The 13,489-nt window shown below is 35.5% G+C and overlaps 1 protein-coding gene and 1 long non-coding RNA gene across 13 annotated transcripts in view; one reads left to right on the forward strand and one right to left on the reverse strand.

Moving 5' to 3' along the window:
* The window catches only part of LOC125671554 (otoferlin-like), a 161,872-nt gene that overhangs the window by 55,394 nt on the left and 92,989 nt on the right, over nucleotides 1-13,489 (reverse strand). For 5 of the 12 annotated variants that reach the window (XM_056161633.1, XM_056161636.1, XM_048907336.2 and 2 more), the window contains 3 exons: nucleotides 6,655-6,785; nucleotides 1,802-1,939; nucleotides 1,336-1,359 (listed from right to left, as the gene is read on the reverse strand). In XM_056161633.1, the coding sequence (XP_056017608.1) occupies nucleotides 1,336-1,359; nucleotides 1,802-1,939; nucleotides 6,655-6,785 (293 nt within the window). The remainder of the gene's footprint in view (nucleotides 1-1,335; nucleotides 1,360-1,801; nucleotides 1,940-6,654; nucleotides 6,786-13,489) is intronic. The other 7 variants (XM_056161640.1, XM_056161637.1, XM_056161639.1 and 4 more) reach the window with 3 other exon arrangements.
* On the forward strand, nucleotides 2,988-4,013 carry LOC130053929 (uncharacterized). The gene is made up of 2 exons (XR_008802156.1): nucleotides 2,988-3,191; nucleotides 3,353-4,013. It is a non-coding gene; the product is annotated as an uncharacterized LOC130053929 (long non-coding RNA).

Consider the following 13,489-nt stretch of genomic DNA (forward strand, 5'->3'; position numbering starts at 1 on the left):
AGCAACAGTAAAAACAAGATATGTTCTTAAAACACAAATGCCTCCGAAAGTATCCATACTGATGAAAGACTTTACAGAATATACATGTAATATCAATTTCTCACATTATCACCAGTGTGAGATCGACTTTACCCATGTGAGACAGCCATGTGAGATTTTTCTGTCTCACACTGCTGCGACGTCATTTGATTGTGACGTCATATATTTTCTATGATTTACGTTACACGGTGAAGATTTACGTTACACGGTGAAGCAAAAATATTTTGTATTGTTATCTTTAAATTTTAATGTATATAGCTTTCTGTTGGACAACCTTGGGTTTTTTAGTTTACACTTATAGTGTAAACCATTTTCGGATACGCTCTTTCTGCCTATCTAATTAGTTTTTGCATCGAAGTTCAAATGAGGATTTTGATGATTTAGAATTTTCTCAAAGCTCCTAAATTTATGCACTAAACTGTAGGTAAAATGTGAGAAAAATAATCCTTCATTATTAACTCGTGTGGGGTAGGGAAATTCCACCTCTGGAACAAGATTCGCTGTCTAGGACTCGGCAAAGCCTCGTCCTAGACTGCGAATCTTGTCCCCTCGGTGGAATTTCCCTATCCCACACTCGTACTAATGAAGGATTCTATTAATCTTTAATTAACACTATATGGCTATATGACTATTTAGGACCCGCCCTAGAGTCGGAGCCTCTTACCACCCCAGAGATCCTGAAATTTACAATCTTGGTAGAGGCCTTCACACTCTTGCTAAATATGCATTCAGCTTTTATTGAACATCAACGGTAGTAATGAAGAAAATACTCAAACATTATACACAATACTAACACTATTACGACCATTTTGGGCTTGCCCCGGAGTCAGAACCCTACCATGAAGCGGCAAACATGCCACCGTAGGAGTTGCTTATCTCTGTTATATATGTCTCTGTCAAAATACAGTATCAACTTAACGTGATATAAATCACAACACATAATGTCTCTGATGATAATTGATGACTAATGAAAATGAATAAAAATGATAATTTGCCACGTGAATACAACACATGAAGCAAATGCAATGTACATTCATACAAGATAAATTTCAGTGTGTACAAACTGACACCAATATAACCATATAAGAATACAAGGGAATTGATGGGTGATATAACAGTTCACCAAGATATCGAAAATACAACATGGCAGAAAAAATAACAATACAAAGGCACATGATGCTTGGTCCAGACAATCATAGGATGAGTGTGTGCCGCAGATAGTGCCAATGAACCAGAAACACTGAGAAAAAAGACAAATCGGAAAAACCATCACCGTGGAAAGGTGGAAGCTGTTACCTGATTGGTTGAAGGGTCTGGTTCCTGTGGTTATATACATAATCAGCAGATAAATAAGATTACCAAAAAAAAATGACAGTGATATTATTACACCTACAACACAGCTATAAAATGAACTCTTTCAGAAAATAATATTCTAATAGACTCTGCATTTGAAGTTTCTTCTCAAAACAACACAAGCTCAAGCTTGACATGCAGATGGTCCATTTGCCACTATCATCTACTGGGTGTGCTTGGTAGGGAGGGGCATGCAGTGACTGGATACAAGCAGCACACAGTTTGGGATGACATCACATGGCACCTGCTCACACGCCCTCTGGTGGATAAATCATTTACCTCCCTTTCTTATCGAAAATGAGAATTTTTCATGTGGGATGAAATAACTTGATACTGTTACAAACTATACGTTAAATGAACATCTAGGGTCATTCAAGTAATACACTGTTTTCATGACAACCAAACTCACCCGAATGAGAGTTTCTACAGAAGCAAAGTACTTGCTCCACCAATCCATACTTTCAAGATCCATTTCTTCCTCATCTTCAATAGAGTCCTTCTTCTTCCGGCGAGAATTCTCTTCGGTCTTCTTCTGTTTCACATTTATCTAACAAAAAATCAAATCATTCTGCTGTAACCACCATTCACTTTTCCCTTTCAAACATGTCCTTTAAAATCAGATATAAGATATGCTTCATATGAGAGACCCCTCTGAATAATAATTTAATTCATTTTATTTAACTTTCTATGTTTTTGATATTATTAATTTTACTGAAGTATTTGTACATCTTCTAGAGTATTAAGGAACATATGTGTCAACAGCAATGTATTTCAACATTCACATTGCAAAATATATTTCCTTATTGTTTCATCAAACTGTGATGCAATATGCATCAAAGCCCTGACAATCTGAGTGAAAAACTAACAAACACTCAGTGCCAGACAAAGTATTCCCTATGTCTCTTCCACACACTAAAAAGCAACACAAAAACCATTTTAAGCTTGAAGTAATTCTACACAATATGAACAGTGTATTTGGGTTTTACTATCATGCAATTATACATTTTGTCTTTGGTGTACTTTCCACCTATTTCTACAGCAACAAATTAAAATGTTCTAAAAATTAATGAATTTAAAGGGGATTACAGATGACACAAAAAGTTCTACAATAAGATCACCCTGAAATAAGTACTGTAAATCACTTATTATTCCCAAGACTTTTTCTTGAAGAAGAACTTGTAAGTTGTAAGAACTTGTTTCTGATCCTTTTGTATATATTACATACAATAAAATACATTCAAATCAAGACGAGATATTGCTGTTGTATTTTTTTCATGCGACATATTTTTCATAAATTATCAAAATGTCGCTATGAAAACATTTGAATTTCTTTCCATTATTTGGTGAAAAATCAATGAGGGGTTCATTACTCTGCTGTCCACATGTTGCCACCTTCTATCTCAAAAATCTGTCTATGATTAATTAAAACAACCTACAAATTATGTAAATCACACTGTTCCAGAAATTTAATGCAAAAATTACAATAAAAGAAAGTCACAATTTCAGTTTGTTTTATTATGCTTGTTATGGCGTTCCATAGTTTGTTCTCACCATATAGTCGTTACGGATAGCTGGTCACGGGTGTCAGACCGGTTTTTAAATGCTTACGTGTTAGTTCTGACCAGGCCGTGGAAATGGGAAGGTGTGTCCGCCCAATTTGTAAAAATGATAGACCTGTGTGGTCTCGAGTTTTACCTGTGTGGTTTACTGGGCCTGCGTTGTATGCACATTTAGTACGGGTGTTCGAATGATGTTCCTGTGTGGAAAGTGAGAACACAATTTTGAGCATTTCGACAGCGGTGAGTGTGAACTGTTTATTTTTGTTTACGTTAGGAAATTTTGTTACTCTTTTTAAATTTATGTAACCAGTTTATTTGTATTACACAATATACCCGACATATGCAAGTTTTCAGTATATAATATATATGTAAAAACCCCGACTGTTACTGTGTAATTATAGGTGACCAGCTGTGTGTGTTATTGTATGGCTCGAACAGGTGCTCGCAACATGTATAACATGGTGTTCCGAGATATTTGAACAGCGTTGGAGAACGACCTATAGAAATACAGGAAATACGTTCACGGCTACAGAAACGTTGAGCGAGTGATGGACAAAGTGTCACCACGTGTCTGAAGACAGCCAACGACTATTGTGTAAAGTGTGGTAACTCTTTAGTCAACGTATTTTGTTTCGCCATCCTGTGTAACATATTTCGAATTCGAGAGACAAGTCTGCTGGTTTTCCTACATAAGGCAACATAACTTAACATTTAGCTTTACTCGGGTACACGTGTAATTGTCTGTAAATTCATATTTTTTGTTTTGTTATATTTTTGTTTTGTTTTTGTGTGTATGAGTGTTGTTGTGTGCATGCGTGTGTATGAGTGTAGATGTTACTTGCTATATTAGTGAGCACAATAATAAACTTATTTGCACATACTCTTGATCTTTCTTCAAAGAACGGTTTGCAGCGAGGGATTATTTCCATGCCATTTTCACAAATTGTGACAAAGAAGCAGAATCAAGATCAGTGTTCCTGAAGCAGAGGAAGGTCACTCTGAATTACTTATAGACGGTTTGCTTCGTTTATGCCAAAGGTTTCAGAAAATATTTTCAAACAATCATCTCAAGATGTAGGTTTATTTTGAACTGAGGTATTTACAATTTAATCAGTCAGTTTCTTATTATGTTTACTATAATGATATGCACAAACTTTGCGTATGTCACTTAGAAATTATAGGGATGTAACGATATTATAACAGGAAGGGAGAAAATGCAATGGACCAGACTGGGATTCGTACCCGGCCCCATGAATCTCCTTGAAGGTGCTCTACCAACTGAGCTATCTAGCCAGCAGTGATAGAACCTGTCTGACTACCACATTTCTCCCTCTTTAAATGTCTTCACACTTTGGCCTTTGGCCCTCAGGCTGATATGGGGCATCGGGCTGATATGACATACGATATGGATTTTAGCATGTAATATTCTCTATATACAGTCAAATATCTGTATTTCGAATATGGTTTATCTCGAATACCCCGATTGAGTCGAAGTCGACTGCCGGTCCCAGCCGTTTTCCCTATATATATATATAATGAAAAAAACTTCTGATATTTCGAACACGGTAATCTTGAATACTCCACTTATGTCGAAGTATTTTTAAGGTCCCATACCCCAAATTCACCAGGTTTATCTCGAAGTGCAATCAATTTTCCGCTCTGCTTACCATACCTTGCGTCGTTAAGTCACACATTCACACCTGCGGCTACATCAATTATAATCAATGACCGCTAATCCACGCTCGCTTTTTTCGAGTAGACCCAGGTCGCCATAAATGGTTCAACAGCTTGGGTGATTAGTGAAGCCTTCCAACATTACGGCTAAATTTCACCGCCAATTATGACCTAACACACCCGATTTCAGGGATGGTGTTTTGAATAACACGCGCTATATCATTAACATGTGGGTTAGATAAATGCACAAAATCGTCGAAGTACGCTTGAAGGTAATGCTCTTATTAACGATAATGCATTTAATAATACACGCTTCATCATTAAAACTAGTACAGAGAAAACACGAAAATTTATTTAATAAACATTTAAAAGTTTGTTTTTTTAAATCCGTCTTTTTTGTTTCTTACGTGATAGGTTCTTTCATTACAACACAATAACTACACGCCAGTCGAGCTTGGGCATCAGTAAACTTAAAGTAAGCATACCGGCACGATCATCTTAATTTTGAAACACATTGTGAATTCAATTGGATGTTTATATATATATAAACGAAATGTTTGTCTTTGAAATCCCACAATATTAATTCATCAACTTGCATTAAACTATAAAAAAACCGCAACAGGGTTGTTGTTTATAATGCAAATCCCATACTATGCATAAAATATCCTCCTTCAAAAAAAATATCCAAGATCGATTTTGGATATCTCGAACCCCCGGCTATCTCGAAGTTTTTTCGAGGTCCCTCGGACTTCGACATAGAGATATTTTACTGTACTTAAAAAATAACAATAAATTTCTTATCCTCATATTTAAATATTCTATTGAAAGTAGATATGAATTAACAGCAAACTAACACTCAACTTTATGATAAACGGAATGATTTCAGCTTCCCATATTTATGTAGCAATATTCCATTATCACCTGCAAATGGTGTGTATATATCTCAACTGATTCGTTACACGAGAGCTTGTTCTGCGTATGATCAGTTTTTAAATCAAGGCAGGCTACTGACAAACAAGTTAATGGTGCAGGAGTTTCAACAGTCTTGTTTAAAGTCAGCATTTCGCAAATTCTATGGTCGTTATAATGATCTAGTTTGCCAATACAATCCATCATTGAGTCAAATGTTGTCTAACGTGTTTCATAATGATTGTTAGGCCGTTCTTGGGTGTGACCAGTCGACAGGGGATGCTTACTCCTCCTAGGCACCTGATCCCACCTCTGGTATATCCAGGGGTCCGTGTTTGCCCAACTCTCTTATAGGAGTTATGAGATTGATCACTGTTTGTTATCTTTACTTTTCATTAGATGATTAGTGTCTCATTGTAGAACAGAGAGACACAAATTGTTGAATAAACTATCACGATACAGTCTTAGTGTATTGTAGTGTTCAGCCGTATCATTGCACCCTATGAAAAAAATGATCCTCTTTGTAATAAACTTACACACAACCATATACAAGTAACTTATTATCCACTAGAACTCTATTTTTGCACTGGGGGGGGGGGGGGGGGGGGGAGATCTTCATGAAATTATGTGTAAATTGATTTGATTTTTGATGTTTTCCGCCACACTCAACAATTTTTCAGTTATATGGTGGCGCCCAGTTTTTGTTGGTGGAAGAGAGAACCCAGATACAATGCACCTGGGAAGAGACCACCGACCTTCCGAAAGTAAACTTTCTCACTTACCGGCGCAAGCAGGATTTGAACCCGCGCCGACAGAGGTGAGAGGTCGTGTGATTTTAAGCGCGATGCTCTAACCCCTCGGCCATGGAAGCACCCCTGTGTAAATAAAGTCCTTGCAAATAAAACATGATTTACAGTACATTTACAGTAAGTTTTGAAGATGGATAAATATTGACACTCTAGGTACAAGGAGACAAGAGGTTTTGATGGTAGTACGTTAGATATGATGTTCAGTGGAGTAATGCAGTGGACTAGGACTACGACTAATTCTATTGTGACAACCACAAGAAATCACATGACAACACCTAGGCCCACACCTCATTACCCATACCACTAATTACCATGTTAATTGTTACAGGAGATTCTTTTTTAATTAGGGGCATGTTCTCATCAAGTTTGATACCCACATCTTCAATTTTAACTGTTCCTGTGGGCCTTGTCTCTATAATCTTTGGTGCATCGGGATCCTTCCCTGAAACAGACAATGGAATATTCACAGCATATACAGAAAACCAACTTTTTTTGCAAGCGAGAAATTTTCGCTACAATAGTGGAACTTAATCATTGTGAATATTTCTTGCCACAAACCAGGCCATTAATGTCTCTTGTACTTCTTTAAGATAATCGAAGTCACGAATATTAGTCACCGTGAATCAGTGCGTGACTGGTAAATCGTGAAATAAAGTCTTCACCAATTAGAAGTTGGTTTACAGTAATTACATACATCAATTAGAGATTGTTTTTATGAAAAACAAATGTCTCCCCAGCTCCCCAAATAAAACCTCTTCCCCTTAATGTACTGCAAGGTATGGAGGAGAAAGCTTAAACAGGAACATAGACATTATGAACTCCGATAAGCCATACAGAAGAAGGGTTTACAAACTATTTTATACCCTTCACCCCTCCGATCCACTATAACTTTAATGATAACAATTGGATTCTTCTGTCCCTACAATATGAAAATCTGCAAATGGCATTAAAGTATTGTACAAAATTAAAAGTCTACCAGATAAGCCATGTAGGAGAAGCATTCACAAGCTATTTTAACATCCTCCACCCCTCTTAGATCCACAATAACTTTTAGGAAAATAATTGGATCTTCCTGTCCCTACAATATGCACATCTGCAAATGGCAATGAAGCATTGTACAAAGTTTTAAATCTATCAGATAAGCCATATAGTAGAAGAAGAGTTCCCAAGATTTTGTGACAGATGAACAGAAAGTACAAAGACAGATGGATGAACAGAAAGTACAAAAACAATGTCTCCCCTGGAAGACTTTCATGCACTGAAATTGTTGTGTTAAAATACATATCCAGCTTTTGCATATTACCTATAACATAATGATGGACTACAACATTTTGGATGTCAGTGAACAATACATGTATAGTTATATATAAGTGGTTTACATGAATTTATGGAATAAGGTTAACTTGAAAAGCACTACATATAGATACTGCTAAAATAACACTGTTTACAGCATTCAAATTTCCTTGCTTACATTCCGTTCAGTGATACTATTAGTATGTGAATGTAGACGTTCTAGATTTCATTACATTTCATCTGTGCTAATTGTTCTGTATAAGAAAGATTTAACAGCTGAGAGTTTAATCAAATTGGCAACACCACAAACAGTTTTAAATTTGAAAAAATTTGCATGCATATATGTAACAAAATCTAATCCATATCTTCTGTGCATATCTTTCTTATCAATGGTGATTATGTTTCATGTCTAATAAACAATCAGGTGGATAGTAAGTATTTATATCAAGCTTAAAAGCATTGGACTCGCTTTATAAAATTCCAATTTTTTTCCACATATATCAGTGTCCAGCAATAAATAGAAAAAAAGTTTTTAAAAATTGACAACACTAGTAAAATGTAAGTGCTTTCATTCTGATCATCAAGCATTTTACATTTTTTTTAAAAAACAAGCTAGTGACATTGAAACGTTGCAAATTCATGATGTTACAAACAATAGAATGATGTCACAATGCATATTCAGAAACAGTCAATAGTGTCTTTGTTAAAAAGCATGGCTAAACACCATAAATAAATTGCACCATTTATATGTGATTTTAAATTTAACTGTTCAATGTCAGTTTTAAAACTGCATAAAATGTTTTTCCTTTTCTTTCCTTTCCAGTACACCGTCCGTATAGACTTTATAGAGAGGAAAAACAGACGTATCTAGATGTTCACTACGTTTGATTTTCCTATACTCCGGTTGTTGGATGTGTAGTTTACGGATGCGTATCCTGGTCAGAAGTGTGGTGCCAGTTTCAACTATTTCCTCAATGTTTTACTATCCACATCCTTCGCACTTTATGCAATAAATCATGTTTTTAGAGGCACAGGACATGTTGGTTTTTTATTTTGAAATCATGGGCTCAAATTTAGAAGATACTTAGTCACTTCTTTTTAAATGCCTTATGATCAAAATAAAAGCGCTTACGTTTTACTAGTGTTGTCAAATCTTCAAAACACACATATATATATAATATATATAATACACTACATGTATATAATACACTACATGTATATAACCTATATATACTGCTACTATAAATGCCACATGTTGAAGACACCAGTACACCCAATTATTTAATATGTAATTAATTCGTGGCTCAATTTGTTGTTGAAGCGCAGTATTTTTCTTACCAGGATTTTCATCTAGAAATGATAAACAGTTAAATTACTTCCCAAGACTAATTGTATAAAATGTTAGGCTGCCAGTATTATCACAAATGCATAAATAAATAATGAAAATAATTTCAACAAAATGTGTTTGTGAAACACAAATGCCCCCGATAATGGCCAATTCCAAAGATGGCCAAGGTCACAAAGACAAATATCTTGGTACCAGTAAAAAGATCTTGTCACAAGAAATGCTCTATGTACAATACGAAAGCTCTAATATTTACCATTTACAAGTTATGACAAGTGTCAATTTTTTTAAAAGTAGGTCAAATGTCAAGGTCAAAAGGTTTAGTACCAATGGAAAGGTCTTGTCATAAGGAATACTCATGTGAAATATCAAAGCTCTATCACTTACTGTTCAAAAGTTATTAACAAGGTTAAAATTTTCAAAAAGTAGGTCAAACTTCAAGGTCAAGGTTACAGGGTCAGAAATGTTGCTACCTACGGAAAGGTCTTGTCACAAGGAATACTCATGTGAAATATCAAAGTTCCATCACTTACTGTTCAAAAGTTATTAGCAAGGTAATTTCAGACAGAATTACAGGACAAAAACAATATGCCCCCCGATCTTCGATCTCGGGGGGCATAAAAACATCGACTGAAAAATATTTTTCAATTATCGCAATAGAACGCTTTACCCGATATAGTATTTAATAGTATTGCATTGTGTGACGACAAAATTGAATGAGACGATTGAACAATTTGAATGACATGTTTGATGTAATACAACAAGAGTTTTCATTGGCCGATTACAGCCCGCCCACTTTCTCGAGCGGATTCAGTGTAGCTGGAGATCCACCTCTTATAGAAACCTTCGATTTATGGATCACAAAAAGCTGCGGACGGTTGAGGCCTGATATCGGTGTATTCTTGTGTTGTTGTCTCATAAACTCAATATAAAAAAATCTTAACATATTTTCCTACTACAGTGGAGCTCCGTTAATCCGGACACTTTGGTTCCCAGCAAAATCGTCCGGATAAATGAAGCGTCCGGATAATTGAATCGCATATTTTCTAGTTTTGCATAAGTAGCCAATATGTGCCTACTTTATTGATGCATAGTGAATTAAACGCATTCTATCATTGGATTTAACCATTTGCATTAGTAAATAAATTATGATAATGTTAACATTTACATGTATTTCAAAGCACTAAAATTTAATGTACGTGTTCAGTGTATTTGCCTGTGCTTACACTGTACATACATATGATCCCTAAAAAAAAGATACAAAACTGTGTACCGTATGCACTAAAACAAATAATGAAGCACTTTATGTAACTATAAGTAATTAAATCATTAGTAACTAACATAATCATTTACAATTCAAACATTTCATCACACTTTTACTTCTTAAAGAGGCCGGTAACTTCCATCTGTCACGGTTCACGGGTTCGGCGGTCTGTTAAAACAATCTTCATCGTCCAAAGTTGATATAAGAATTTCGTGATTATCATGTCAGTTGACAACATTCTTTAACCAAAATTCAATCTACCAGACTTTATATTTATTTTCTTATTCTATAATTATCCAAGACAATATCAGGAGAACAAAATCATTTAAGCTCGTAATATCAAGACCTACTACTGCTTTGATTTAGTCACGCGCACCTATTATTTTCATGATGCGATAATAACGGAACAAAACTCGGGTGAAATTAACATTACAGGTACATACAGAATTTAATTGTCATTTTCCTAAAAATGGTAATTTTCTCACTTCTACGCAGAGTTTAAAATTTCGAAAGCAATAAAGCTCTACAACATCGTAACAAGAATCAATCGTACACAGGTACATTCTACATGCGTGACATTCTAAACGTTAAAAAATCATACTATCTATACATGTGCATGAACATACATGTATATTTCACACCAATCAACAGAATAAAATCCAGAATCTAGAAGTATAATCTACACTCTTTAGATTTGAATAAGCCGATATCAATTTACGAATCAGTACAACTGATACGTGCAGCAGTTAAAAAAAATTATCATTACGGCATGATGTTTAATTTATTAATACTATTAGGGTATTGATCAAGACTATAAAATAATATGCTACAGATTTATTTACAAAATTCAACACTACACGCAATAAAGATCTTATGTGCGAAAATTGGCAATACAATGTCTCGATCGGCACGTGCTATCTAACGGACTTATCATCACACACCACCTAATTGGAGAGAGGTGTTGACAGGGTACAAGTAATCGCTTCAATTAGACAGTTTGGCTTGTTTTCTTTATAATTTACACCTTGCTAAAATTGTCCGACACAGACCTTCCCTAAACAAAATTACCATCCGGATTAACGGTACAATTTTTAATGCATTATAACGTTTTGTAGTAAAAAGTGACCGTCCGGATCCGGAACGCGAATTTCCGGATTAATGATGCAAAATAATGTATAAAAATTCCGTTCCCTAGAAAAATCGTCCGGAAGGTGAAGCGTCCGGATTAATGGCGTCCGGATTAACGAGGCTCCACTGTATATACTTGTGTCCAAACTTACCTTCAAATATTCATTAAAGCCACACACGACCCGAAAACTCGCAGCTTCAAATGATTTCGTTTGTTGACGTAGCCATGTTAGGTAGCCGGTCAATTTGAACTCTTGCTATTGGTATCTATTCATAAAATTGGTTGTAAGTTATGTATTCGCTCTTCATTTATTATCAACACGAATAATTAATAGAAATTAAAACATTTTTTGTACCAGTTTTTGTAAAGGTAAAATAAGCTCTTGATTAACGAAAATGCTACATAAGCCCAGTAGATGGAGACCGGCCGGCGCGGCCGCCCATGACTAACGAAAGCAGCATTGCCGTGAGTTTAGCTATTTGAATAATTATCATTTAATAGGACTGGGGTGGTATATTATTTAAACTATTTAGCTAAAATATTTGTGGGGCATTAGTACACATCTAGACGCTATTGTGCTAGTATAGGAATGAACCGGGATTCGAATTGACTGGCTACCTAACATGGCTACGTCTACGAACGAAATCATCAAAAGCTGTGATCGAGTTTTTGGGTCGTAAGGGGCTTTAATAAATATTTGAAGGTATGTTTGGACACAAGTATAGTAGGAAAATATGTTAGGAATTTTTTTGATATTAAATTTATGAGACAATAACACAAGAATACAACTTTTTCTCTTTCTTCCTTTGAAGTTTTTTTCCATCTAGCATCTGGCCGTCATGTTTTTAAATGCTGACTACTCCCGTATATAAGGGAATTTGGGCGGACTTATACATATGGACCAATGAGAGTTTCTGTTGCATTTCGCAATTGTATTACAAACAGATTCAATTGTGTCGTCACACAACGCAATACTATATCGGCCAAAGCGTTCTAATTCAAAGGTGAATTGCGATAAAGGTCAAGTACGGTAAACATGGATTTGAAAATAAAGTTTACAGTTAATCAAAAACCATTTAGAAAACATATACTGCTGTGTTTGTTTTTCTGAAAAATCCAGGTAAATGTAGAATGTTATTTATAGAAACGAATGACAGAATTATTGTCCTTTCCTATGACGTCATCTGAGACAACTGTGTATTTGTTTACACATATTACACCGCTTTATAAATGACCAGTTTTAGCAACATCATAGATAGTGACAATGAAATACCGGAGATAGACTTGTGTATAGGGATTCAGACCTGTATGTTTGAGCCTGTACCCATTTCGAAGCCACCAGATAGTGATAATATGATCAACATTATATCATCAGAGGCGGAGTCAAGAGGAAAACGAAAATGACTCGGCTAGAAATTATTCACTGGGCTAGCCCATTAAAAGAATTGGGATTAATGTTTATAGATAGATTTAATACTTTAAAATGAATATGAAAGCATATTCTATATGATTCAGTGGTGGGTCTAGAGAGGGGGTGCATCCCCCCTTTTTTAATGAGCATTTTTTAAAAAAATCAAAATGCACCCCTCTCCCTTGTATTGTGTGAATTGCTACATTAATCAGCACTCTGCACTTTGTCTGGAATCAAACAGGGGATGATACCCGAGGATTGATGGAAACCTGATCCTCGTTAAAGTACTAGTGTCGCTCACTGTGAGTCACAGATCGTAGTGGTTTGTCACATTGCGTATATAAATCCGTTTCTTTTCAGTTTCAGTGTCCAAATTTTCAAAATTAGGGCTTCTTGGCTAAAAAACCTACTTAATCCTCGTCCTGATTTCACTTTCCTATTCAAAGCAGTACATTGTACTATAATCGCAAAACCTTTCCATGTAAACGGTCTGTCGCTGCACAGTTAATAAAAGTTGATATCATAAGTTACAGGCAATAACTCATGTCACTAAACAATAATGGGTTGCTCAGGTAAAAGTTTGATAGCACCGTGTAAAACACGCCAAGTGGTTTTCGTCAAAATGGCCATGGAAATTAATTCATTAGTGAACCATACATTTTTATGTATAAAACTCAAGTTTTAGGAAAATCGCTGTACTTGAC

Source organism: Ostrea edulis, chromosome 4, assembly GCF_947568905.1.
Source record: "Ostrea edulis chromosome 4, xbOstEdul1.1, whole genome shotgun sequence".
In the NCBI taxonomy this organism is placed as follows: Eukaryota; Metazoa; Mollusca; class Bivalvia; order Ostreida; family Ostreidae; genus Ostrea; species Ostrea edulis.